This window comes from Anser anser (genome assembly GCF_964211835.1).
Source record: "Anser anser genome assembly, chromosome: 1".
Classification (NCBI taxonomy): domain Eukaryota; kingdom Metazoa; phylum Chordata; class Aves; order Anseriformes; family Anatidae; genus Anser; species Anser anser.
The window spans coordinates 195,854,609-195,881,654 of record NC_139720.1 but is presented as its reverse complement, the minus strand read 5'-3'; the positions used below and the strand labels follow the sequence as shown (position 1 = coordinate 195,881,654).

At 37.0% G+C, this 27,046-nt stretch overlaps 1 protein-coding gene across 1 annotated transcript in view; it reads right to left on the bottom strand.

Moving 5' to 3' along the window:
- Positions 1 to 1,032: 1,032 nt before the first annotated feature.
- Positions 1,033 to 27,046, bottom strand: part of GUCY1A2 (guanylate cyclase 1 soluble subunit alpha 2) — a 157,272-nt gene continuing 131,258 nt past the window's right edge. The window contains exons 7-8 of the mRNA XM_083823966.1: positions 14,322 to 14,476; positions 1,033 to 3,704 (exon numbers count right to left, since the gene is read on the bottom strand). Of these exons, the coding sequence (XP_083680092.1) occupies positions 3,497 to 3,704; positions 14,322 to 14,476 (363 nt within the window). The 3' untranslated portion in view covers positions 1,033 to 3,496. The remainder of the gene's footprint in view (positions 3,705 to 14,321; positions 14,477 to 27,046) is intronic.

Below are 27,046 nucleotides of genomic sequence, written 5' to 3'. Positions count from 1 at the left end.
ATATCATAAGGAAATTCCAACTACAGTATGTGATTTCTACATCCATTTCAGCACCTCTGTCCTCTCCACCTCATCATCCCAAGGTAAAAATCCTGAAAGCCCTTTTATTTATAAAGGCAATGCCAGGCAAACAAGACAGTTTTCTCTATCACTAAAAAGAAGTAGTGTTGGAGAGATGTTTAATTTGACTATGATCTAACTGACTTCACAGCATCAACCTTGCTAATGAACTTCATTTTACTTTATGAAGGTGTCCAACAAAACAAATTTGTAACCTAATATTACAGGCAGCGGATACAACCACTAAGTTAAACAATGCTCAGAATCTTTCACACTTTTCTCACACTGAGATAGAAAAATGCCTCTAGAGAGCCTACACTTTTCCATTAACTTCACTTGTCATAACACAGAAGCAAATAACCCAATACATGGCATCAGTGCTGAAATTTTGGATGTGTTACCTTTACACAAGCTTATAAAAGGCAGAGACTATATACTTTCATACAATAAATCTACTCTAATCTGGGGAGCCAGCTGATTTATTGTCAAACATTGTCTTTGTCTCCATGGTGATGTTGATACCAATTTTTATTTTTTTCAGTGATCTCTGTGATTATATATTCCCTTACAGAATAAACAGTCACTTGAGAGGATGAGGATGGTGCTACAGACTTTTGGATTGCTTTTCCAATTTACTAGCTGAATTACCTTTTCAACCTCCATTTTTCATTAAAATGTTTCCATGGATCTACCAAGATCACTCACAGGATTAACCTAGACATTTCCTATTGGCAACTGTGAGAGAAGGGATATTGAGCAATAAATATGCTTTTGGTATGACTCTCTGTGTTTGTTCTCTTCACAGAGGACTGTGGGTGGTGAGAAGAGAAACAAGAGTTTGGCCAGAGAGATTAGTAATCTGACATCAACACCTCCTGAACAATGAGGATGTGCCAGTAAAGTAAGAATGAAATCTCATTGTATTGATAGCTGTTAGAAAAAATAAAGTAAAAAATGACTCTAGGGAATTAGTTAATGACATCAAAACCACAGCTTTATTAGCTAGGAAGTAGTGTTCCAGTTCCCATGGTCAAACTGCAACTTTACTCCATTTATAATTCTTCCAGGTCTCACTGGTGTTCACTGGAAAAAATGCATGTACATCCTGTGTATACAAAAACTAATGGTTATAGGCTAAAAACTTGTCATCCGATGCAGAAACTTCTTGAATCTGTAGTTTGGATGGAAATTCTGCAACCTCAAGCTTGAACAGTTTTCATCAAGTCATTTTTTCAGATAGCAGAGCTGCAGATGCTGTTTATCAAGGTAGATAGAAGAAAAACTCCTCCAATCACAAAGATGCTGTAATAACTATGGAAGAAATCTTTCACATCAGTTCCTCTAGAAAGCAAGGGAATTTCCATTTAAGTAATATTCACAGAATGGTTTGGGTTGGAAGAGACCTTAAAGATCATCTAGTTCCAGCCCCCCCGCCATGCCCATGCAGCTACCCTCTTCATCAAGAAAAAATACTGCGTAATAAGTTCAGGTTTCCTCTACATGCTGAAGTCTGCATAGGTTCAAGATAGTCCTTTCTCATCCAGACAGTCTTCATGGAAAGGAAGCCTGAAATTTGTTCAGCAACAGGCTAGTGGTGCCATACTGATCTGTTCCCATCCCAAGCTGGGTCAAAGGGGAGAAATATAGCACTGTCATTGCCTCCACAGAAAGATCTAACAGGATAATTTGGAACCATGGCGAATGGTATTTACTCATTTTCAAAAGGTGCGTTAAGTTTTGATTACTAAATCCATAAGTAAGATCCTAATTTCTGGTCTGGATTATAGAAATGCTGAGTTTCTCATGCCTTCTGGTGCTGTTGAGAGTCTTGTCTTTGATTTCTTTGAGCTTTGAGCAGGCCCATGTAAAGCTAAGCCACTTTCAAATCACTGCTCTGTTTGTCTACTAAGGTAGAACACAAAAATATTGGCTCACTTCAGTAGGACCCAAAGGAAAGTACACCTGCAGAAGAAAACTTATTACCATTATTTTTGAAAAGGAAAGCCGAAGAAATAAACACTGCCTGAAAATGTGTCTACTGGGGAATAGATCTACATCCTGTTTCTTGTTTCTGTTGGTTTCATTGAAGAAAATAAAGCTATATTAATTTTCACCAGGAAAGAACTGGGCTGTAGTTTGATTTTATTTTAATTTTTTAATTGACATTGATGCATCTAAATCTTGAACTGCTATTTGCATTAAACCTAGGGAATTATTTCCTCACCATTTTCAGTAATTTTTGGTTTACAATAGATAAACCAGGGGACCTTTCATCCTCACCAACAGAGGAAATTTCCAAAATAGCATTTTAATAACAGATAGAATTTTTATAATCTAAGTGGAATAGGAGCACAAATCCTATTAAAAAATGGAAAACCAGTACCCAGAGAGCTTCCAGTGTTTGCTGAACGCTCTCAGAGTAAGGTTTTACAAGATCAATTTTTAATAAAGGTCCAGTACTTCTACCAAATATCAGTTTGGCTGCTAATTCTGTGGGAAACAAGCCCCACTGTGTACAACAGAACTTTTCTGTTTGTTAACGAATTGATCTTTTACATTTTGTTTGCTTTGTCCTGGAAAGACTGGACGCACAAGACTGTAGGACAAATACCAAACATTACTTTGTATAAGCAAGACAATGCTCATCTAAAGCTTTAGCATAAACATCAGGTAAATAGGTTTACCAAAGTGGTTTTTTTTTTCTTCTTTAAAATATTGATATTTTGCTGCCAAAAAGTCAAAAAAATGACTTCTTATATAACAATAAGATCTGATAGGTAGAATATATGAAATATACAGTAGCTTCTTCTGAAAAGCTATCTAAGCTCACTCAGCTTACAGTATGTGGAATGTAATTATCCAGAAAGTGAAATATGTATAAAAATAGGTAAAATCCCTACAACATTTATACTGAATTATAATTCCTCCTGCCAGGAAGGTTACAACAGCTCTACAGTATATGTATGAAATGTTTGTTCATAAAGTTAAAAAACATCATTACTTTACTGAAGAACACATTAAATGTAGGAATGCATAATCAGAACTGACTCCCAATTCTGCTTAGCTGGTGCAAATCTACAGAGAACCATCACCCTTTCCGCACAAAACAAAACCAACCTCTAATGTGAGTTGGGGGTTTTGTTTTGTTTGTTTTTGTTTGTCATAAAGGGGCCACACTCACGTTTATGAATGAAATTCCTCTGGACGTGGAAGTATGTTTTTTAAATGTTTTTTTTTTCTTTTTTTTTTTCCCTGTCTCCACTCTGTTTACCGACAGCAGTCACCCACCTTTTAAAATGATTATTGCCTGACATTACATGAAGCTTTTACTGCTTGTTCAGGACAAGGCAGTGAAATAGAAGAACCTCCAACTCCCCTGTCATGACCCAGTTCTGGGCTTGTGCTTTTTTGATGAGTCTTTGATCTGCAGCAGGCCTCATAGGCTAGTCTCCCGGAGGAACATGGTGCCAATGTTGTAAGAAACTTTTCTCACTCTGGCAGATGTGATGGAGGGTTTTGGCTGCTTCTGACCACTTCTGACCTCGAGGAAGTAACAGATCCCAGGAATTTCCTTTGGAAAGTTTTCTGGAAGCTCTTCACGGGAACGAGGGATAAAAACAAAATTTTCTTCCTTTTTCAAAAGCCTAGAAAAAAAAAAGGAAACAGAGGGATATAAAAAAAATGTAAAACACAGTACAGACACACCTCTTTGAAAGAAATTGGTCCTGTGTGATCCCAAATAAAAAACTGAGTTAAAAGTATTATGTAACATCTAAATAAGCCAATGCCAGGATCCCCAGACAATACATATTAACTTAACATCATCAACTTCAAGGACCTCTGTTGACTGAGATCAGCTGAAGAGATGGCCCAAATAAGCCCAATCTCCAAAAATCAGTGTCAGCATTCAGAAAGCCATGTGCCAGAAGGGGAAGCAAATTCATAACAGCCATTATCCACAACATATCAACTGCCTCACTTAAAACACTCTGGTCTGGCCAGTTGTGCAGAAATGAACATACTGATGACTACCACCAGGTCTCCTTGTGGAATGGAGGAATGAAGGTGACAGTGTCTGGGAGCTCTCACATGCAGGGTGATCAGTTTGACCCCTTCTCATATTTTATAGTATTGTATTCATAAAATAGATCCAAAACCAGAAAATCCAGCTTCAATGAGATACAACTGAAATCTGCTACTATCCACCAAAAGTACCTGTGGTTTTAATATTACTCATTTTCCTCGTCGCAGCGAAAATGAGTAATATGAGTAATATTAACCTGGGACATCTGGTTGGGGTCAGAAAGGGATCCAGGCGCACAGGAGGCATGAAGCCATCCCCACTCTCTTCCAGCCATGCTACGCAAGTGGTACAACGTCACAGCCTGACTATACTGCCTACTGCCATTTGTAGCCTTTCTCCACAGTGAAAAATCTCTGTCTGGCTAGATCCGATAGTTTGGGGCCTCTTCACCAATTATCTTCCCTGAAACCATCTGGAGCTGTTAAATAAAGGAAATAAGTCTACACAATTTTCTTTTTGTTTCCAGTAAATGAAGTTAGGGGTTTTCATTCTCTTGCAGAACTGAAAAGAGAAGTTTTGAGGTAATAATAAATTCTGAGCACAGCTGGATATATGAAAGTAGTCTTAGTCTTTTCCCCTCCCAGGATATTTATTCTTTCTCTCAATCAGTACTATTTTAAACTCAAAAACATCAGGGGGAAGAACCTTATTACCTTCAGCAGATTTTATAACAGGTTGTTTATTTAGTATCTCTAAAACTGATTTCTGAGAAGTAAATGAATGAATGAACCCCGTTGCTAGATTCTCAGCACGTTTAATGGAACTTCCTTTGCTGATTTTTTTTCTTGGCTTTTTTTTTTTTTTTTGGCTGAGGGAGTCCATGTGAACTCCATACAACTCACTGAAATATAAAAGCATTTTCTTCCCAGCTTTTAAATAATCAGATGTTTTTAAGTCCAACAATGTTTTTGCCTTTGAACTTCCATGGTGGTCTTTGTTTACCATGTGGTTTGAGTGTCATAATCTATTTTCCAGGCTGTCAATTTTATGAGGAAATACTATAATCTTTTCTAAATTGGGTGAGAGTTTCCAGAGGCCTCTGCAGAGAAGCTTCTCTTTTTTCATCTCTTCAATGCTTGCAGTAAATATCCTGTATTTTAAAACTACTGGTTTAACACACTGAAGCAACTGTTCTCTGCTTCCAAAAGTAGATTTTTGCAAGCAACAGTTGAAGTCTTTGAGGATTCAGAGCTAAATCCATAAGCTTTCACCGCAGTCTTTCTTCCCCCAAAGTGACTATTCACTATAGAGCATCTAACCTTCCTAAAAATCAATGGTTCCCCCTCAGAGCCCAACATTATCTAATTGTAATGACAGTTACATAAGTCTGAAACTGTAATAGATAGATAGATAGATAGATTAATAGATTTAGTTCAGGGCTGGCACTGAGTTTAATTGATATTTTCACAGTATTTTCCTCATTGGACCAAAGTGCAATATATTAATTAAAGGCCTTATTTTCACCTGTTTTGTGAACTGTAACTTGGTCACAATGAAATGCTCTGACAGTACCAAAGGTGCCAGGAGTGATAGGTAACTAACCCATTAGTCCTTGTACAGCTATTTAGAAATTTGTCCACTGCTATGGCTCGTGATAGACTCCACATCATTATATTAGGTGCACCATTTGTATTAGCCTCTCGCCCTCAGAAATTGTCTAACTGACCTTTACTGTGGTGAGATTTCAGCCCCCAAGCAAGCACAGCAGGAAGTCTTCCTCTTTAACAAATACTAATGGAAGATACTTGCAATCATATTCTATGCTCCTTACTTGACTTTTTACACTCAAGAAATATATATATATGTATATATATATTTGCTGGCCTTTATTAGAAAGACTTTAAACAGGACAAATATTGCCTCTTTTCAGTCCTCTCCTAAAGAACAGGTTCTTTGGATTCCCTAAACATACTGGTCCTGGCGCTTGGTTTCTCAGACTGTTAATGAAATCAGGTTTCAGAAATTGCCTCTGATTTCTTATAGCTTTCTGTATACACTAAAGAAGGAGTTATCTATTTGTCCTCAGTGCTTAGCAGTGAGGACATTTGTCTACAGGAATCTTTCCTCCTATATTTAGGCTACTGATGATGTTGAAAAGAAAAGAGTACCAGCTGATGGCCACAGCCCAGATCTACAGCCCTTGCTAAATTTCTTATCTTCCTCTTCAAGGGTACAAGGAGCCCCAGAAGATGCTTCTGCCAAGAGCTGAATGAATAGTGTAGATCCCCATCGAGGGCAAGACTGAGCCACACGGTCAATTTTTGCATCTCCCCTCTGACTCTGGGGAAGAACCAGTGTAAAACCTCCCCTTCTGGAAGGCAAACTGGGTGGTGACACCTGGGTCTGGTTGTTAGTCTTACCTTGCAGATCATTCTCAGAGCATTTTGTTGTGACCAAGTCAGACTGCCTGCTCTGAAAGTCTGAGAGCACAGCCCATCCTGATCCTGAGAGAAGAATCTATCCCTCAGCTTCAGGAAATTATATGATGGCTTAAACTCTACATAAGGCATTTCAAATCCCCACAGCATCCCACAGCTTGATTTGAAGTAGCAGAGCCTCAGCAGTTCAGGAATATGCATATAACAACTAGTCTGAAACTATTCCAAAGCATTTGTCTCAGCTGTCTTTCCTGCATCACTTCTGTGTGTTTCCCTTGAGAGCACTATTGCAAGGGACGTTCCTATAGTAAGTTATTTACATGGTCAGAACTCTGGTTTCCACTCAAGTAGTTGGACAAACAATTTACAATTCAATGCTTATATTGTGAGGGTCAGGCTACTCAAGCATGCCTATAAATTGCCTGGAACCAGGTCTGCTCTCAGCTTGTCTTTTTTGTTGATGTTTCAGAGGAGGAAGAATTTCTTAAACACTGATTTGTAGCTGATTAATATGACAGCTTCCCCTCCTAACCAGAAATCTTCCAGAACAGTCTAACTTCTTGTTCTATCCCTTCCCTGATGGGAAAAGAAAGGGGAAAAATGGAAAAGGTGTCAGTATTGGAAACATTTTTTTCTAGTAGAAACAGGAAGCATTTGAAGGAGGTCTGTGTGAATTAAAATCGGGATCACACTTAATGGGAATTTTGTGGAAACTGAAATGTAGCTCTTCTTTTTTTTTTTTTTCATAGATGATATGATAGGGGAATTGTATTTCAGACTATTATGGGAGGAAATAGTTACATCTTCATCAGCAAGAGCCTATACTCAGAAAATGAGCTATCTATGTACGGATTTATCTGTTGCAAGGCCCTCTACATTGAGGGCAAGCTTTCCACCACGATTCTTTCTCTCTCTGTGCACATTGGGAAGCAGTTTCACCTCTTTATGTCTCCATCTGTGAAAGATGCCAGACCTTATCACTGGATGCCATGAAGATTAATTAATAAGCTGAAAATGTACCTATGCTTGCTCTCAGGCTCAGCAGAAAGGAGAGCCCCAGGACAACCATCTTGCAAATATTTTATGATTTATTTATTTATTTATTGTGAAAGCTAAGCTGCTCCATTCCCTCCCAAACAAGACACTTCCACAAGCTGAAGACTCTGCCCAAAGGGAGGAATAAGATGGTAAGAGGAGCAGCTGCTTAGCAGACTGGAATAGCAATTCCTCTGGAAATATGAAAGAGCAAGTCCTTTGGAAATACAAATGATTATCCTCCTTGAGAACTTTATTTCCAAAGCAAACGAAAGAAATGATGGCCACATCTGCTAATTCAACTCTAGGTGCTTTGAGAAGCAACAGTGCTGAGGAAGCACGTGACTAGGCTTCAGCATGCTCAAATACTTTTCACTGTGATGACACACTGCCCATACGGTGCCTGAAAACCTGTAAAATGTTGAGTAGTGCTTGCTGGACGTGGCTGGCACAGATTGCCACATAGCAGCAAACAGAAAATGAGACTGAGAAAAAACTATGTCTGGTTCTAATTCATTTCACGCTGTATTTTACTGTTTTTGAATTTATGGAAGTTCATGTATCAGTGTTTTTCCTTCACACAGACTAATTTTAATAAGATTATGAAAAGACTCATCCTGTTTTTTTTTTTAATGCAATATGTTGTATATCACATGCAGCTCTGCGTGGTAAGTGCCTATCACTGACCTTTAATACTTTAATTTCTTACCCAGCTAAGCAGAATTAAAACTGTATCTGCTCTCTGTTCAGAACATTAGAGAATTAGGCTCAGTGAATAGGATCGTGACATCACAAGTGAAAGGCCACAGCCTTTGCCATGACCTAATAGTGCTGGCCTCAGGATTTGTCTGTATTTGCCTACCCTTGAACTTATTTTAGTTTTACCAGTTGTCTATCACTCATATTGCAAAAATAACTTGCTAGCTGTGTGGAATTACGTGGTGTAACATCTACTGTTACCTACCTGACAGTGATCTAACAAGTCCTTCCGTGTAGTGCGAACTACCTATAATCCTCAAATGAAAATGTAGCCCAGTGCAGCACAGGCACAGGTGGGGAACAGAGGCCCAGGACCTTAATCATAAATCAGAGTGACTACGGGAGTGCAGCCTCGTGGAGGCAGATGACACAGGTTTTAGGAATAAAAGGAAACAGAAAAACAGGAATAAACTGATGTGTATAGATGTGACTTTTAATGCTTTAATTAGACTGGTTTTTTTGTGTGTCCACATACAAGCTGTGTTCCCTTTTTGTCCACACAACTAAATTGTCTGTCCAATAATCTGTCTCATGGAAGCACACGTGGTGAACTGAGCAATGTAAAAAGAAACAGCTTTTTAAAGGATTGTCAGAAATAAAATTTAAAATAATCTGAAAAAGCTCTTGGAGAACAAATCCATGTGTTTGCCCATGTGATGTAGAAAAATACAGACATACATACAGCTAGTAAGAAAAATAACTTGAAATTAAAAGTTTAAAGAAATGTATATAGATTTAATTAAAAATAAAAATATTATTAATAAAAAACAGGTAAAGTGAGATGTATGTACTTCTTAATTACCTAAATGTACAACTTCTTCCATACAATGACATAAATATTCAAATTATGCACTTTTTAATCAATTTTAAAGGCCAAGGGGCAATTCAGGCAGGTGAACCAGGAGAGACTTCACCCAGCTCCATGCAGAAGCATCCCTGGCTTCTCTCTGTCTTAATCAAATAAGGAGGAGGGGTACAGGCTGTTCATCTTTGCCTAAGCTCAGGTCCCAAATGTATTGCTTCACATGCGATAAAGGAAATTATCTATACCCCATAACTGATGCCTGAAGTACCTTCTCCATAAGTTAAATATGTACTAGAAAAGACCAGAGGTGGAAAGAAGAGGCAAAAAATATTTTTTAAATACAGTTACTTGACAAATACCAACAACTATATATACATGCTTTTGAAAACTGCTTAGAGATCCCAGGGCATTGTATTTCAATACTATAGGAAAACAGGATGAATGTAGGTATATTATATTAATATCAGATAGACATCGTTATTTGAGGCTGAAACAAATAATATAAAACTATTTAATCTTTCTTCTGTGCTGAAGAAGAGGCTCAAAAATCTGACTGTGTTTCCGTCCTGAGTACAGAAAACAATAATTTTATTCAATTCAGGATAATATAGATGAATTAAATAAACCTATAGCTGGATATGCCAGTTTACTAAAGGAATGTGTAATTCTTCTCCTATTCCTTCCTTGCCACATGTTTAACAGGGACCAGTCTGCAGTTTCTCCCTCTGCAGTTTCCATGTGTTTTGCTGGAAGTTTTACCAGTGCTTTTCAGCACTTTCATCTTACAATACTCCATGATTCAAAGCAACCAGGGCTCTGTAGTCCTTCTGTCAATAGACCTGTCTGAGTCAGGAGAAAAAGGTATTTTGAACAGAAGTGAGCTTTTATCCCCAGTAGATTCAAAGGACACTTTTGTAAAAGGCACTGTCTTACACTGCACAGCTCTTCCCTGGCAGGTGTAACTGGGAGCAAGGCTGCCCCAGGTTCAGGGCTGCTGCTAAGCAACACCACATGTTATATTTATATTTTAGACTCTGCTTCTTACACAGGCATATTATGGGCTCATGGGGAAGTGTCTGAAACCAATAATAGGCATTCTGAAGTGTGATTATCACTTTGAACACTGATGACATTTTGTAATGCATAATTTGTACTGTAAAATGAAAGCTGATAAGTATTAGACACGTTTCCAGTATCTACATACTTTGTAAGCACAAAACATGTTATCAGAATTTTCATCATGGAGCATGGTAGACACAAACACATAACGATAAATGCCAGGAGTTTCAATTACTCGAAATTCTATTATTTTCATACTGATTGCAGAATTATCTACTTTGTAAAACATTGCTTCTTGGATCATAAAAATATTAAGTGAGTACACAGCAGCATGGCATGATCAAATAGAAATGGCAGATAAGGTCAGCCATAAAGACATTTCAGTTTGCAATGAATCACTTCATTTGTACACAGCAAATTGTATATTCATGCAAATTCTATGTAAGAAAAGTTGTACACAGGTGCATCAGATTATTACTTGTTTACTTGGATAGTACTGCTATATTTTGTTCAACCCCCCTAGATCACTTTCAGGAGCCATGAATAATTCTGCTTTATTGACTATTTTGCAATTGCAGTCTCTCCTGGCCACTGTCAGCCGTGCCATTTCCTGAGTTCTCCCTTACAAGTTCTCATGCTTTCAACCATGCCAGAAGGTATGGTTTGGAACAGCCTTTCTAAGTAGCCCCATGCACATTCATTTTATTTTCTCAAATGCTTTCTGTAAAAAGCATGTCGAAGAAACTAGTTCAATCGTTACTTTCAGCCATTCCTCTTGAATAACTGTCCACATTTGAACATTTTCTTATTACTTCTACTTCCTTTACTTGTAATCATGCATTTAGCCTGTTACTTGCACTTAAAGCTTGTTGAGTTGAGCCCTGAATTTGTTGTTGAATTTGCTCAGCACTTAACAGCAGATTTTCTACACAGTACAATAATGCCGATAACACATACCAAAAATTTTGTGTTTTATTGTGTTTTGTATTGCAGTCTCATGTAATAATATTACTGCATCATCAGTAACTTTTCTACTACCTTTCCTTTTCTGAAAGCATCTGTCAAAATCTGTAGCTTTGTAGAAAATAAGCAGTTTTGCTATGCTGAAAAAAAAGGACCCTTCATCGATGACCCAGTGGATTCAAGACATTCCCAAATATACCAAAATGTCACCTGATGCATGGCTCCTCCCTGACTGCTCTATACATTTTTGCTTGCCTGTAAGTGGCCATGGGAGTCCTTCACACTCAAGGAGTCCACCAGTAACACAAGCCTGAACTGTGAAATCAGTATATGTTTTCTAGGGATGAACCAGAAAATTAAAACCCAAGACTATTCAAAAGCAAACTTTGTATGAAGAACTAAAGTATGGTCTTGTCTTTTTGCCTTTTACTTTTCTGACTATGACTGTTGCAAAAAAGAATGGTTCTACTCAATTAAAATCACTATTATTTACCCATCTTCAAAAACTGTCAGAAGTATACCCAATATATGAAACTACTATAGATTCACAGGTTGATGCTGCAGCAACAAGCAGGACATTTTTTCCTTTTCAGTAGAATGTGTAGGTCAATGTCACAAATTATTAATTTCTTCATTTAGGTCTAGAATTTCAATTAATTGGCATTCAGGATGAATGTATAAATGGACACATTAGAGACTTATAAAATAATTCACGCTGGAGAGCACCTAAGGAGCTCTCTAGTCCAAACTGTTGCTCAAAAAAAAGAACAACACTGAATTCAGACCAGGCTGCTCAGGCCTTCATCCAGTCGGGACTTGAAAACCTCCAGGGATGGAGACTGCAAAACCTCTGTGGGCAGCCTGTGCCGCTGCCTGATTGTCCTCATGGGGAGAAAGTGCTTCCTTACATGCAGGCTGAGCCTCTTCTGTTTCAGTTTATGCTGCTGTCCTTGTCCTCCCACCCAGCCTAACTATGGAGAGCCTGGCTCCGTCTGCTTGATGACCTCCCCATGGGCACTGGAGAATGGTTTATTATATAAATATATATATATAAATATTAATATATTTAATATATATAATTAATGTATATATATCCTATATATTTATAGAAAATATTTTTATTTAAATGAACAGATTTTCTACGCCTGATAGTAGCTTGGGTCTTTGTTTCTCTTGCACGTTACCAGAAAACTATATGAACCTGCTTCTGTACACACTGCAAAGTCTGTTCAGTTTTTCTGCCTCTTGTTCAATTAACTCCACTTTGCACTATTCTGTAAATTTGACTTCAAGTGAATGAGCTCTTCAGATGAATGTAATTTTATACACTAGTTTTAATTACTTTTTAACTTTCGTTTCTGACTGCTTTGTATTTTAGCATATCAGAAACTTCGATTCTTGGATGAAGAAATTCCATTTGAAACTTTAATTTACAGTTATGGGAAAAAGTAAATATGGAGATTCACAGTTCTGTATTAAAAAAAAAAAAGAAAAAAAAAAAGGAAAAAGAAAAAGAATATTGTTTGAATGATTGCTTACAGATTTATTGTAGAGGAACAGAGTCCAAAAACCTGAGCAAAATTGTACTTCAGAAAATTACTTGAGATACAGAATGTAGAAAAAAAGAGTAAGATCTAGATCTCCTGCCAAAAAAGCGAATACATCAGTCACAATCCAAACAGAAGAAATTCTTATTATCAAGCTGTCAAATTTGAACAATAAGGAACACCTTTTTTTACTTTAGATGTTCCTCATGACCCGATTTAATCAAGCCCTCTCTCTATTTGCATAATTTCTTCAAAGAGGTGGTGATAATGCTTTGCCATTTTCAATCTTTTTTCTTATATTAAGAAAAAACTTCTATTGTGTCACTTTACAGTGCTAAATAAGAAATTTTGTTTCCAAGAAAGCACAAAAAGTCTTTGAAAGCTTGGCTGCACTCACAAAATTAACTCTTTCCTGAGCTAATGGAACCATGCTTCTCTTCATGAACTGCATAAAATGATGACACTGTGGGAGACAGAATCACAGAATCATAGAAACAGAGAACATCCCAAGTTGGACCCACAAGGATCACTAAGCCCAACTCCTGGCTCTGCACAGGACCACCCAAAAATCAGACCACGTGTCTCAGAGCACTGTCCAAACGCTTCTTGAACTCCAGCAGGCTCAGTGCCGTGACCACTGCCCTGGGGAGCCTGTCCCAGTGCCCGACCACCCTCTGGGTGCAGAACCTTTCCCTAACACCCAGCCTGACCCTCCCCTGTCCCAGCTCCATGCCGTTCCCTCGGGTCCTGTCGCTGTCCCCAGAGAGCAGAGCTCAGCGCCTGCCCCTCCGCTCCCCTCGTGAGGGAGCTGCAGGCCGCCATGAGGCCTCCCCTCAGCCTGCTCTGCTCTGGGCTGAGCAAACAGAGGGACCTCAGCCGCTCCTCATACGTCTTCCCTCTGGATCCTTCATCATCTTTGTAGCCCTCCTTTGGACACTCTCTATTAGTTTTATGTCCTTCTTTTATTGTGGCACCCAAAACTGCACGCAATACTTGAGGTGAGGCCAGAGCAGCACAAAGCAGAGCAGGACAATCCCGTCCCTTGACCAGCTAGCCTTGACCTGATGCACCCAGGGTATGGTTGGCCCTTTTGGCTGCCAGAGCACACTGCTGGCTCATGTTCAACTTGCTGTTAACCAGAACTCCCAGATCCCTTTCTGTGGGGCTGCTCTGCAGCTTCTTGACCGCAGTCTTTACATGCAGACAGGGTTGCTCCTTCCCAAGTGCAGAATCCTGCATTTCCTCTTGTTAAACTTCATGCAGTTGGTGGTAGCCCAGACCTCTAATTTGTCAAGATCTGTCTGCAAGACCTCTGTACCCTTAAGGGAGTCAACAGCTCCTCCTAATTTAGTGTCGTCTGCCCACTTCCATTACACATTTTTTTATAGGCAGCTATGGCTGCCCGTCCTGCTGTGTTCCCTTGCCTCCACTGCCTGACTTCCTTGAGCATTTTGATGCAAGCCTGCAAACAAAAGCCTGAGAACCCCATGCAGTCTCTCTTTCCAGTTATCCTGGCACCCTGCTGACTTTCTGCTGTAGCTCATGTGCTGAGTGAAGGCAGTGCCTGCTATAAGATCGTGCTGAAAACAAACTGAAATAAAAAACAGTATGAAAAGGCTAGCAACACTTACTGGTACGTGGTTGGACTGACATTGATGCGGCGTGGGTGACTTCCTGACTCGAACTTGCTTGCAAGGGTGACATTGTTTCCAAAGAGACAATAACGTGGCATTCTTACACCAACAACGCCGGCCAGCACTGATCCTGAGTGAATGCCTATCCTCATCTGGAAAAACATGAGATCCATGTCAGTTGTCTCTCTTGTGCTGCCTGTGTTAATGTCATTAGCACTTACGTACAAGCCAGTCACAGCTCCCCTTTCAAAGAAATAATAAACCAAAGAAGGAAGGGTGGAAAAAAAAAACAAGCTCTGCCATTCCTTTAGCTTAAATCAGATGGAGTTATAAAAAGGAAGAAGAAAAACATGGTATCTTTTCACTAAAACATTTTTTGTCTGCTGCTTCCGTGCGTGTTTGCTGGAGACGACCACAGTCAAAACAGGAATCTCAAACAGAACAGCGCAGGATGACCAGGTGTTACTGCAATATCAGTTACCTAATTTCACACAGACACAATACAGAGTGTTAATTTTGCCACTACTTCTAACACAGGCTTTAAACCAAGACCCACATTTTCTTAAACTGTCATGAAGAGCAGTAAAGTAGAGTGAATGAATATGGTACTTTTTTCTTGTTATTATTTATTTTTCTCCTCAAAGTCTGTGGCTGCTTTTCTCTCTTTGCCAGTCTGAGAGATATTGCAATGGCGAAGATGCTGAAGATCAAGGCATCAGTGCTTCTAAAAATCATTTTACAACCTCCCCCCACTCCCCCAGTAAGAAGGAATAAATCCCCAGCAAATGTTTAAAAAAAAAAAAAAAAGTCTACTCCCCTGAAACTGTCTGAGGTGTGGAGATTACATTGATCTGAAAAGCTTGTGGTCACCCTCCCAGCTTCCTTCAGAGCGAACAAACAAACATAGAGGATTTATTCATAAATTTTAGCAACCTATTATGTTTGCCAAGAAAATCATTTTTATAAATAGGAAACTCTTTTTTTCTTGTTAACTTTATTACATTTTAAAAAAAGAAGATATTTATATTTATAGCCTGTGAGGATACTTTTACTCACAGCAACTGTACTGAGATAACATGCAGAAAAATAAATACCTACTCAAGCAGACCTATTAATACAACTCTCATGTCCTTTGACTTACTCAATTAACAGTCTATCTATCCCTATTTTTCTTAATAATAGTAAATGTTTGCCCAAATACAAATTTAAAAATAAAATTACTATCTAATTTGCTTACATACCAGAATATGCTGTTAAAAAATCACTGTTAGCATTATAACCTTGATGTTCTTAAAGTTCTATGAACATGTAGGTCCCACATTATTTCATGGACTATAGCTCTTCCTGTGTGTCCAAGACTTTTACCATGCAGCTAAATATACTTTTCATTCCATTCCCCTCTTACAAATAACTGACAATGGGTATATGGCTTTATATCTACCATACACTAAAGCCATGCCTAACCTAGTAACACATTGTTCTGCATTGTGTGATACAACTTTCAGCATTCCCACAGGCACCTCACAATAATGCTGTTAATTAATGACTAGCATTTTAAAAAAAAAAAAAAAAGTGAACAAATAGCACTTGAATTTCACTGAGCTTTCAAACCATTACTATAGTTTGGAAGGCAGCTACTGAAATCGTTCAACTACTCTGTGTTATTGAGCTGGGAAGCGCCAACAGACTTGCTTTGGCTGTGAACAGCATCTGTGCAAACCCACCTACATTATTTTGGTTATAGTTTTGTTTGTTTGTTTTTCTTTTTTTTTTCTCGTTGTAGGAAAGTTGAGATGAGATTATACATTAGACCTGAAGGAAACCTTGTTAGTAGAAAATGTACTAACAAAATAAAATTAACTTTTGCAATATATGCAGTGAAAGATAAAGTTGTTGGTGGTTAGTTTTCCACTTTCACTCTTCAAGTGCTTCCTTTTATATGTCCACATTTTTTTTTTTTTATATATCATTCAGTGCTCAAGTAACAACTGACTTTAGTTGAGATTTCAAAATTCTCAGTTGCAAAAGTGTCCCGAAGAACCAAAACTCCATTCACACAGTAAGGTATTTGAACATCTTTACTTCATTTCTTATGATTGTTTCACTGAAAAAGACACTGGGGAAATGACTTTTCTGCATGTGCCAAGGAAACGAGTTGCAGACCTTAGTGTAAGGCTTGGTGAATTTAATGTGGTATACAACTCTTAATATCAAATATTTTCCTTTGCAATGTTAGGTGAATGAATTTAAAGCCATGCCAGCTGCCACTGGGGAAAAAAAAAAAAAAAAAAAAACAAAACCTAGATGTTCTGTGAAGTGCTTGACTTTCAGAAGGAATGGGACAGGAGAAGAAAGGAAATGGCTTTGTATTTAATATAGTATGTACCTAAAGAGATTGTGCATAAATTATTATTATTATTAATAATAACAACAACAACAACAACAAGTTAGCTTGTCTGTTTGGCTGAATAAATAACATTCTGTATTCAAACTTTTTAGAGGCCTGTACAGGAATTTGTCTGCCTAACTTCTGGTGACCATTTAAAATGCTGTTAGCTGTAGGGAATGGGGTATTCAGTCTCAATGAAGAAAAATACCATCCTGTAGTATCTTCGTTTTTTAAAATAAAAACATGTTCCTACAGTAAAAAATATAGATGTTTTCACAAACACAGGTTAAACTACACAGAGCTACAAGAGCTACCAAATCTGAAGTTTTTATCAAGTGCAAGGAAGTTAATGTATATTTTCTCATTAAACCATACCAATAAATGTCTGATACAAGACAAAAGGATCTCTTGAAATAAAACTCCTTTTATGCTTCATTATTTGGATTTCTACAAGAAAAAGCCTGCAACACTGATGCTATTGCCATGAGGCAACCCTTAGTGTTTCAAGACTAGCACTTCTATTGGTCATATTTTATTTTTAGTGAACAACGTTTTTTGTAGCAATGCCTTTTCAGGATTTTATTTCATCTGTGAATAAGTTATTCTGGCTTTTCCCTCACTGAGCTGAAAACTGTTGTGTTAACAATTTAAGGATTTTTTTCTACAAAGGAAGAAAACGTGTGATCAAATTATTAGCAACAAGGCACCTATTGAGGCACATCAGCCTCTCACATTAACTTTGCAGCAAAATAACATCTGCAAAATAACTTGACTTAGAACAATAATTGTGGTTATATATATATATACAGTTATAGTTCCCAGGTTACATCATATATCCAGCCCTTATCAGTACTTTTCCATAACAGTTACCATTAAGGTTATTAACAACATATGAAATGGAAATTAGGTGGCAACATTAGGATGCTTTATTTGTTCATCATAGCTATATTTATTCATTTATGTACATTATGTTCGTGTGATATACATTATATATTGATTAGCTATATTATACCTAAGTTGAATGGTTTTAATAAAATATATGCTCTTCATCTGTGCTGACTGCTCCATTATGTGTCCTTGATTATTTGGCTAATGATAAACTGGCAGCATATAACTGAGGCTGAAAGGTTAAAGGCATTCCACATAGAAATGGAAAGAAAGCTCTTTGGAAACTATCACAAAGAGATGACAGCCATGAAAAAAAAAAGATTAAAAAAAAAAAAAACAGACCCTAAACCTCATAGTTAAGGAGCAGTGAAGAGATGGACAAAGGCAAAAGACATTTCTACAGCAGAACACTTGGAAGCACAATGAAACATGAACAGGTGTGAAAAAGAGCAAGAGACTTGTGAGAGGCCTTTTAGATAAAAAGAATCAACTTGAACTGGCTGCAATGTAAAGACTTAGAGTGGAGAGTGACAAGGAGAAGAAAGATTAATTAATTCCATCTTTGCAGCAGCTGTGGTAATAGTGAAGTGGGGATAAGCTGATGATGAGTGTCAGAGGTGTAGAAGAAAAGCAGCCTGTGCTGATTGATGCAGGTCAAGAATAAAATCATAGCTATGTGGAAAGGAAAACAAGCTTCCAAAATTTTTAAAGAAAATGTAGCAATATTTGGATATTGCCTACAAGATACGCCAGAGGGACCAGAAAAGGATAATACCTGAGTGACAGGAAGTATAGTGGTTTTGTATAATAGTGACTAATCCATAAAGGTTCATATGGAAAGAGAAGGAGCGCTAGAGCCATGGTCATTCTCTGACAGTTTGATGGGGAAACATGCCAGAAGTGGTATCAATGAGACCTGACAGACCAGACTGGATTGAGAGAAAAGTCAAGAACAAACAGGAACAGGGATGACCAACATCTCTTTTTGTTTGTTTATTTTCTGAACTGAGAAAGTAGACATTTCTGTTAATGTGTTTTTCTGACATACTACATCTAAGAAGCTGTGTTACACCTTTACAACTCATTCTCAGAACATGATTTTTCTTAAAGATAAAAGTGCTAATTTTCATTTTATTTTTTAACTGCTGTGCACTTCCAAAAGTCCCAGTGCCTTCTTAGGTACCATAGCAAAACCTGCACTTTTCCATCATAATACAGCATCTTGCAGCTTAGATCAAAATAAATGCAACCTTGAAAACTCACAACCCGTATGTGGTCATTTTATGGTGAAGAGGCACAAGTATTTACAAAGAGTAAAGAAATGCAGTGGCATGCCTGAACTGAATTTTACCATTGCTAATTAATTCCTAAATAGCTTTCTCTGGTAATCAGTTTGTTCACAATAAGCAAATCCAATCATTTGATAAATGTTCGAAGCTCTTGAGTTTTTTTCTCGTCAAATTGTTGAAAAACACATTCTCCTTTCCATTTCCTCATTTCCCCACATAAATAACGAGGGAAAAAAATGTTGATATTTAAAAGCAAGTTCAAGAAATATTACTTTTCTCCTCCAGAACATTTTATAAAACCTCCTCAAATCTAAGATTTTGACTAACATGTCTGCACACTGACAAGTAAGAGAACACATTAAAATCTTTTCCCTTCAGTCAAAACTGAGACATTTCATTACAAGACTTAAAAATTCTTCCTTTATTATTTAGAGGACAAGCAATGTCTCAAACTGTAAGGATTTCTGAAAGGAAAATTAACTATTTTTTAAATTATTTGTTAAGCTTCTTAAGTACATGATGCTGTGCAAAAGTATCTGCAGATCTTGGTTAAGGGCTTACTAATCTATTTCAAAAAGACCTACACTTAAGTCAGAAGAAGAGAAAGGAGACATCAGAGAACACCAGATATCTTCCCTGGTAGGCGACAGCATGAAGAATTGCTTGAGGACACGAAAGGGAAGAGCAAATATTGAGCTGAAAATAAAGGCTCCTTTTGGACTGTATTGAAAGGCAGAGCAGGAAAAAGACAAGCCTGTGGGTATCTTCCTTTTTGCCTACCAGTAAAGAATACTTGATGTTGTAACATGCAAGCAGACTTTCTCATTCAAACTTTTTCATTCATGGTACATGTAATCTGTCTCCTGGTAAGCACAGGGCAAAAATATACGATGATTTTAAAAATAAAACAATAAAAACATAATAATAATAATAATAATAATAATAATAATAATAATAAATAATACTATCTCTGTAACCAGTAATGTTTATTTTCTGAGCCAAAAGATTTTTTTTTTCAAAAGAAAGGTGTTTGTTTTTCACAGTTCATCCTCAAATAGGAACCATGATAATATTTCCTGGGAGTGGTAGTTGTTACAATAAAGAGTACATGTACACATACTTCCCACCACACACAGACAGAAAAGGACCTTAATGCACATTTCTCACACTCTGAAAATATACTCCCGGGCTAGAAAGAATAGTGTCAGGTTCCCTGTCAGGTTAACTGCATCCAGGACGACTCAAAATCCATTTTCAAAGAACTGCTTGCCTTACACAGATCCTGACGAAGAGCGGGCAGGCTGGGAAGTAGGTAACAGTTTCAGAAGCAGCCATGGGTAGGAGCAATCCCCCACTCAGCCAGCCCAGAGGACTTCAGGCCCTAACGATGTGACCGACTGGCAGCTGCTCAAGACTTTGTGCTGAGCTGGAAGCAGAGCTCAGGGCCAAGAAGAGGCATGACCTGCATGAAAATATGTCTAGGCATATGGATGTCCCAGGCCAGCAAACTTTTAAACACAATTGTAAGTGTTCTGCTGGATCACAATTTTCAACATCAATTTCAATATCTTTATGCTACCATTTCTCAGACAAATAAAGCACTCCTCACTTTCTGCCCTAACATCCTGAGTGATACTCAGTGTTTAAGCAGGAACTTTCTCCCTTCTGTCCTTGTAGTCCCCTTCAGAAAGGAGAAAGTCACCTCTCACAGTGTTTTAGGTATTAGTCCGTGACCCACTGCCAGATCCTTTCAAACAGAAAATGGCAAATTCTGTAAGTCCTTATCTTCTCTAATATTTGCAGCAGCTTCTAACAACACTTCTAACTCTGAACCTCAACAAATGCCTTACACAGGGACATTTATTTGTAAAATGTATTAATGCAAAATAGACTCTACAAAGCTCAGAGCTCTAAAATCAGGGCCATGCACTGGTGAGTCGATGTGTCTTTCTGCTCCTTCAAAGAACTGCAAGTTGACAAGGACTGACAGCTATGCCGTGACATATGCTTTGGTGTGTGGGTTATCCGTATTCTAAGATAGAATTATAAATATCACAGTGTCTTTCTGGAAAGGGACATATGACAGCACAGCTCACCACAGAATTGTTGCCAAGGAACAGACCTGCTCAGAGGAAAATTTAGATCCTTTTTAATTTCACAAGGTGTTCTATTGAACTAAACTACAGGATATATTTCCCCTGTATTTGAACAGCATTAGGAGAAATGAACACAGCTTTTTTCTAACAAGAATTTCCTAGATTTCTTATTCATAGACTTATAATTATTCAGCCTGTCTGAAGTAAAAGACACAGAAAATTATACATGGGAAATGAAAATATAATAATTAACAAATATTGAATTCCTTGGGATCAATAAACCTATTTTAAATAGTTATGGGTAAACCAAGTGTGATTTGTGTGAAGGACACAATTTCTTTATAACTAGCATGCTACACACTACATATGTACATCCCTGGGCTATGATCTTTACTTACAGCCATCTCTACTGAATGTGGAACAAGGAGCTATGAAGCATGGCTTTGTAAGGATGCCTCCGATCTGAAGGATGAAATTCCTTTTCTCATTCCCTTATGTTCTTTTGCTACAATCTACGTGAGCCTTGCTTTGAGTAGTGGTTGGATTAGGTGACCTCTAGAGGTTTCCAACAAAAACTTTTTTTTTTTTTTATATTTCACACCCTATAATGAAAATTTATATCATTATGAGTGCTCATCAGCAGCATGGTGTATAATTACATGAAGCAAAATTCAAAACCAAAGGCTTAGACTTTCAGGGGCTCATTAATTCTAGCACCAAGATTATGTTGGGGAAAGTGTTCTGGAGCCAAATCCTGTCTGGAGGGACTACCTGAATTCACTATGGGATTTCTCAGGTTCTCCGTTAGAAGAGAAGTTGGGTCATTGTTAAGAAGACATCTGACCTGAAATGATTTACTACAAGGTGGTCACGGTGGCACAGGGAAGATAAAGCATGTAGAAGAGAATTTCTCGCATTCTGAACAGAGGAGTACGACCTATATCCATCCCCTAAGATAACAAAGAAGAGACATTAGTGTTAATGTGCTTCATAAGCTACTTCTCCCTCACCAATAAAATGTTGCATTTCATTGTTGACACAGGATTTAATCAAAACCATTTTTTATTGTTTTGTTTTTAATAGTATTTCTCACAGCAGGAATTTAATTACTATGTGAATCTGTGTATTCAGGCACTTAAAAAGAGCTAATCATTCAAGCAAACCCACATAGCAGTGGAGGATTTTTTCCCAGCCTCCTCTCCACTGACATCCAAAAAAGGAAAAAAATCATCAGAAAGTTCTGTTTGATCCCTAGTGTAGGAGGACATCTTTGTCCCACAGTGCCATCATATGACATACACTGAATGGATTGGGTGATATTTTAATGAAGATAAATGACACATACTCAAAATATTTAAGGGAACAAAAAAAAATCTATACTAAAAGAAAAGTTGGACATAAGGTCTTGAACCTTAAGAAACAGTCTTCCATACTTTTGCTAATTTTGTCACTTAAGGTAGATTTCATCCAATTTCAACAACCTTGAAGTTATGAAGCTCATTTAAATTAGATTTCTAGACTCCTTCTAAACGAATAAGGTAAATGATCTCTAGGATGCAGATCTTTACATTCCAAAACTGGCACCTAGGAAGGTCTGGATCAATCACTCCTGGAGGTGCCTAACTCTTTTGGTGGAATAGAGAGGGGCACTCAATATGGAGTTTAGCCTTAACACCTGACACATAGCTAAAGATAAGTGGGGTGAATCCAGCTCTCAGACTGATGAAGTTGAGACATCTTGCTTGCTTAAAATGAGTGACACTTCTTTTCATAAATGATCAAAGAAACAGATTTTGATGGATAGGACACTGTCAGAAGATCACTCCGTATATAGAACAGCAGAAATTTCTTCAGATGTTTAATCATAATGGTATTTGAATCTAGCCTGCAATCTTTCTTTTTTGATATTTTTTCAATGGAAAAGACCTACTTTGTGTTTTGATTGTAGCATGTGCTTTTCTGCGTGGATGACATTCATGTCGATCTGCTTTGAACCTATCAGCAAGGAGCTTGGAACCTATCAGCAAGGATCTCCTGCATAATAGGTTTTAAATCTACAGAAACCATTGACATGTAAGAATCTTGTAGTCTTATTATGACAAGGAACCTTATCAGCCTATGTACAATAATGATGAGTCTGCATTAAGTTTCTTCCCAAAGATAAATTAAAAGAAAGATAAATTAGCTTTTGAAGTACAGGAAGTTTCCATATGACAACTGGGGCCTACAGTTACTTTATGCTGGGCACGTTCCAGTGTTAGAACATCTCACAATATTAGACTACCCTTATACACATCACCCATATCTAAACCAATAACGATTCTGTGTTCCTTTGTTTGTTTTGAACTTCAATGTCTATAAACTTAACACAAGACAATATAAGAGCTAGATGACAATGAGGATTTTAGTAGAATTTACTCTCGTCTTAAGCTTGGAGCAACTCTCCACAGCTGGCAGCTAACGATTAGCCTAGAAGGCAATTGCTATTGCATACAAAGAGAAAAGAGGCTCTGTGATCATATGTATTCTACAAACAAGAGTCCAAGCCTTCACCTTGGCTGTATTTGGAAAGGAGTTTATTAGAAGTCCTTATTGGCCTTTGTGCTTCACCTCCACAGAGCTTCAGCTTTATGTACAGGAAGTGAATTTCCTCCTCAGTGAAATCGAAACACATATTCTTATATGATGATTTTTTTTGAAGTCTTTCAGACAGGCAAAGCCACTGAGTTGAGACAAACTACTTGAACAGAGCAAAGGGAAGAAGTATGAAGCCAAATGGTGCTCTTTTACACTGAACAGAGAACTTTAGTCCAGCGTTCACAAACTCTTGATTCATGTATAGCCAGTACTTCCGCAAGTCAAACTTTCTTGACACTACAAAACAAATATAATAACAACTAGCATCAGAACTCACATAGTATTCTGTACAGCTGTATTACCTTCATTGAAAACCTAGGTTAGAGAAGAAATTTGTAATTAAAATGGTTAGTGAAATCAATGAAAAATCACTACGCAACTAATATAAAGTGTAACAGGTTCTACTCCTACGTTTAAGTTGCAAATCTACAAGCAATGTGTGATGATGATTGTATCTCAGATGTGCCATGAATGGAAATGAACTAGCAGTTTACTGTTTATTTCAACTGCTTCAGATAAAATACTCAACTGCACTGCAATTTTAGATGAATATTTAGTATAATTTTGAATGTTTCGGTCTTTTCATGGCTAGAAAAGATTTCAATCTTATTTTCAACCTATTTTTTCAAAGCAATTAGCGAAGAAGACCTGATGATGTAAAGAATATGACAAAATCTAAACATATGGAAAAAAAATTGCTCTGAGATGAAGGTGAATCACTTAAGGGAAGGAAAGACTTCAACATGCAATCTAACCACTTTCCTTCCTTTCATTCAGTGCCCTTCCCCTCTCTGTCTCACACTCATCCCTCCTTGGAGAAATGAAACATTTTCTCCCTTGGAGAAAATTTCTCCCTTGGAGAAAAGAACAAAGCATGGGAATATAATTCTGGTTTTAGCATGTGTGTTTTATGAAAAAAAAAAAAAAACAAACAAAAAACCAGCAATTATAATACATATATAATAACTATAAATTTCTGTTTAGATGTTATGAATTTTATAAGTACAAAACCTCAAATGTTAATATGCTTAGTCAAGATGACCTCTGACCATCTGCACAAGCTTTTATCAACAAATTAATTTTTCTATAATCCACAAGCATTCACACACACACAAATAAAAGCATATTTGTATGTGTGCAAAAGACCAAAACAGAAAGACAAAGAGAGTTTAAGCCTCAATTATCCTTGCATGTTCTTTTGAAAAATGCTAGACAAATTAAACACTGATTTAGTTTTGAATGCAGAAGCAGATGATAGTGTGGCATATCTATAACCTCATTGTTGTCACTGCTGCCCAGCCAACCTTTAATGCTGCTAATTGGGTGAATTTGGCAGCAGAAGGACACAGATGCCTAGCCCTGGATTTTGCTTTACCAGCATTATCATAACTTGATTCTTTCCTGCTGTTGCACGTCTGATTTTGCTTTATTTGGAACTTTTTCAGTCAACGTTTTCCACCAAAGCTCTCTCTCTTGGGTCAACCTTCGTTAACTCCTTTTATCTTTTTGTCCTGTTCTTCACTCCTTTCCTCCCAGATGCACATAAGATATGTTCTCTCAGAAAGAGTCCATTTATTCTCTGGTGCACTGAATTTGTCATACTGCACATACACATCATGTACATAATTAGTATGATTGAAAAAGACAAGTAAAATATACAAATTCTTCTCCCACAAGGAAAAAGAGCAACCAACTCAACAATCCTTCTCCCTTAAATTGCTAAAAAACAACAACAACAAAACATATTTGTCTTTTAAAATGAATTCAGCCTTTATCAGATGATATATAATCAAATGAATCTGAGAAAAGAAGCAGAAACAAAGCGACCATTCGATCACCTGAAATAAAGTGTTATCCCCACAGTAGAAAAAAAGAGGAAAAAAGAATGAGTGGCAAGTAATCTTTATGTTAATAGATTTGTTAAACCAAATGGAAATTTCTGAGATTAATATGGACATTTTTGTATGATAATGTTTATTAAGTAGTTCATCTGAAGAGAGCGTGAGGCCTAAACAAATAAATAAATTAGCTACCAATCTTACTAATAAAGTAATAGTACTTTTAAAATTAATAAACAACAGAAATGACACTGGAAAGCTAAATATAGTTATGATTTTCTAGAAAGGAAAAACAAGAAAATTAGACTTAATGTTATTGCTTCTTTTAGCCTTAATAAATTAAGGGAAAACAGTTGGAGAGAAAGAAATCATTAGACTTTTCAGAGATTGTAGCTGTGGTTTTATGAAGATTAAACCATGCCAATTTAATCATTTTTATTTGTATTTAACTTGAGTTGAAATTAAGCGGATAAATAAAGTACATGAAATATGCCTGAAGTTTATCTTGCTTGTACTTGTACCTAGTAAATAAAAATAAATCATGCAGATTTTTTATTTAATGCGTTCATTAATGACCTGCAATAAATAATATACATTTTAAGGTTACTGATCACGCAAACTGAATGTATCTAAGAATATATTCCAAACTAAAAATACATAATTCAAGAGAGAAAATTGAAGAAACCTCTGAAAGGTCTCTTGAGTGAAGACCAAAATGAACTTGAGTTAACATGCAATCTGGTCACATAAAAAAAATAAATGTAGCTATAAGCATCATATTACACACTGAATAGTTCCTTCCTTCAGAATTCCAGTTCAACTATGCTGAGTATATTAAGTTAAAACCTAGGTACTGTCAACAGGAGTGGTTTCAGAAAAGATCAACAATCTGTTCAAATCCTTGAAAGGATTTGTTTAAGGAGGAAAACTAAAAAACAAAACCCGCTAAATATTCACAGTCTGGCTAACTATTATTCAGTAGGGAGATCAAGATAATAATCTACAAATACCTACAAGGTGTTATTGTCAAAGAGGGAGATATGGCAAATGAGGACATAACTAGAATAATGAAATGGAAATGAAGACACAGATAAATATCCAGAGAAGCTTTCTTAGGTCTACAGAGACTGTATGAATGTCAGCAGACTCCTGAGGCAAGTGTGTTAAGCTATATCATACAGGTCTTTTCTTTAAGACACTAGTAAAACATAGTAAAACATACAAACAAGCAACAACAACAAAAAATATCATAACAATGTTGACAGTAAGATGGACAGGACACATTAATATATATCTTTCCTAACTATGATGTCCACCATCATACTGCATTTAAGAACAACTAATTAAAAAGTGGTGATACTTTTGAGGGTTTCAAATGATTGCCGAAAAGTCTGTGTTTCTGTCATCCTTAATAACAGATGGGCTAGGTGATTTTTTTAATACCTTGAAACCGCTTAAAGAGACAGCAGAATTTTGAACATCAGTTTGAAATTATATGTAACTCTGTTCACATTCTCTTTTGAATTTCATATTAATTTAGTCTAAACACTTGGGCTGAACTAGGGTTTAGCATTTTGAAAATACT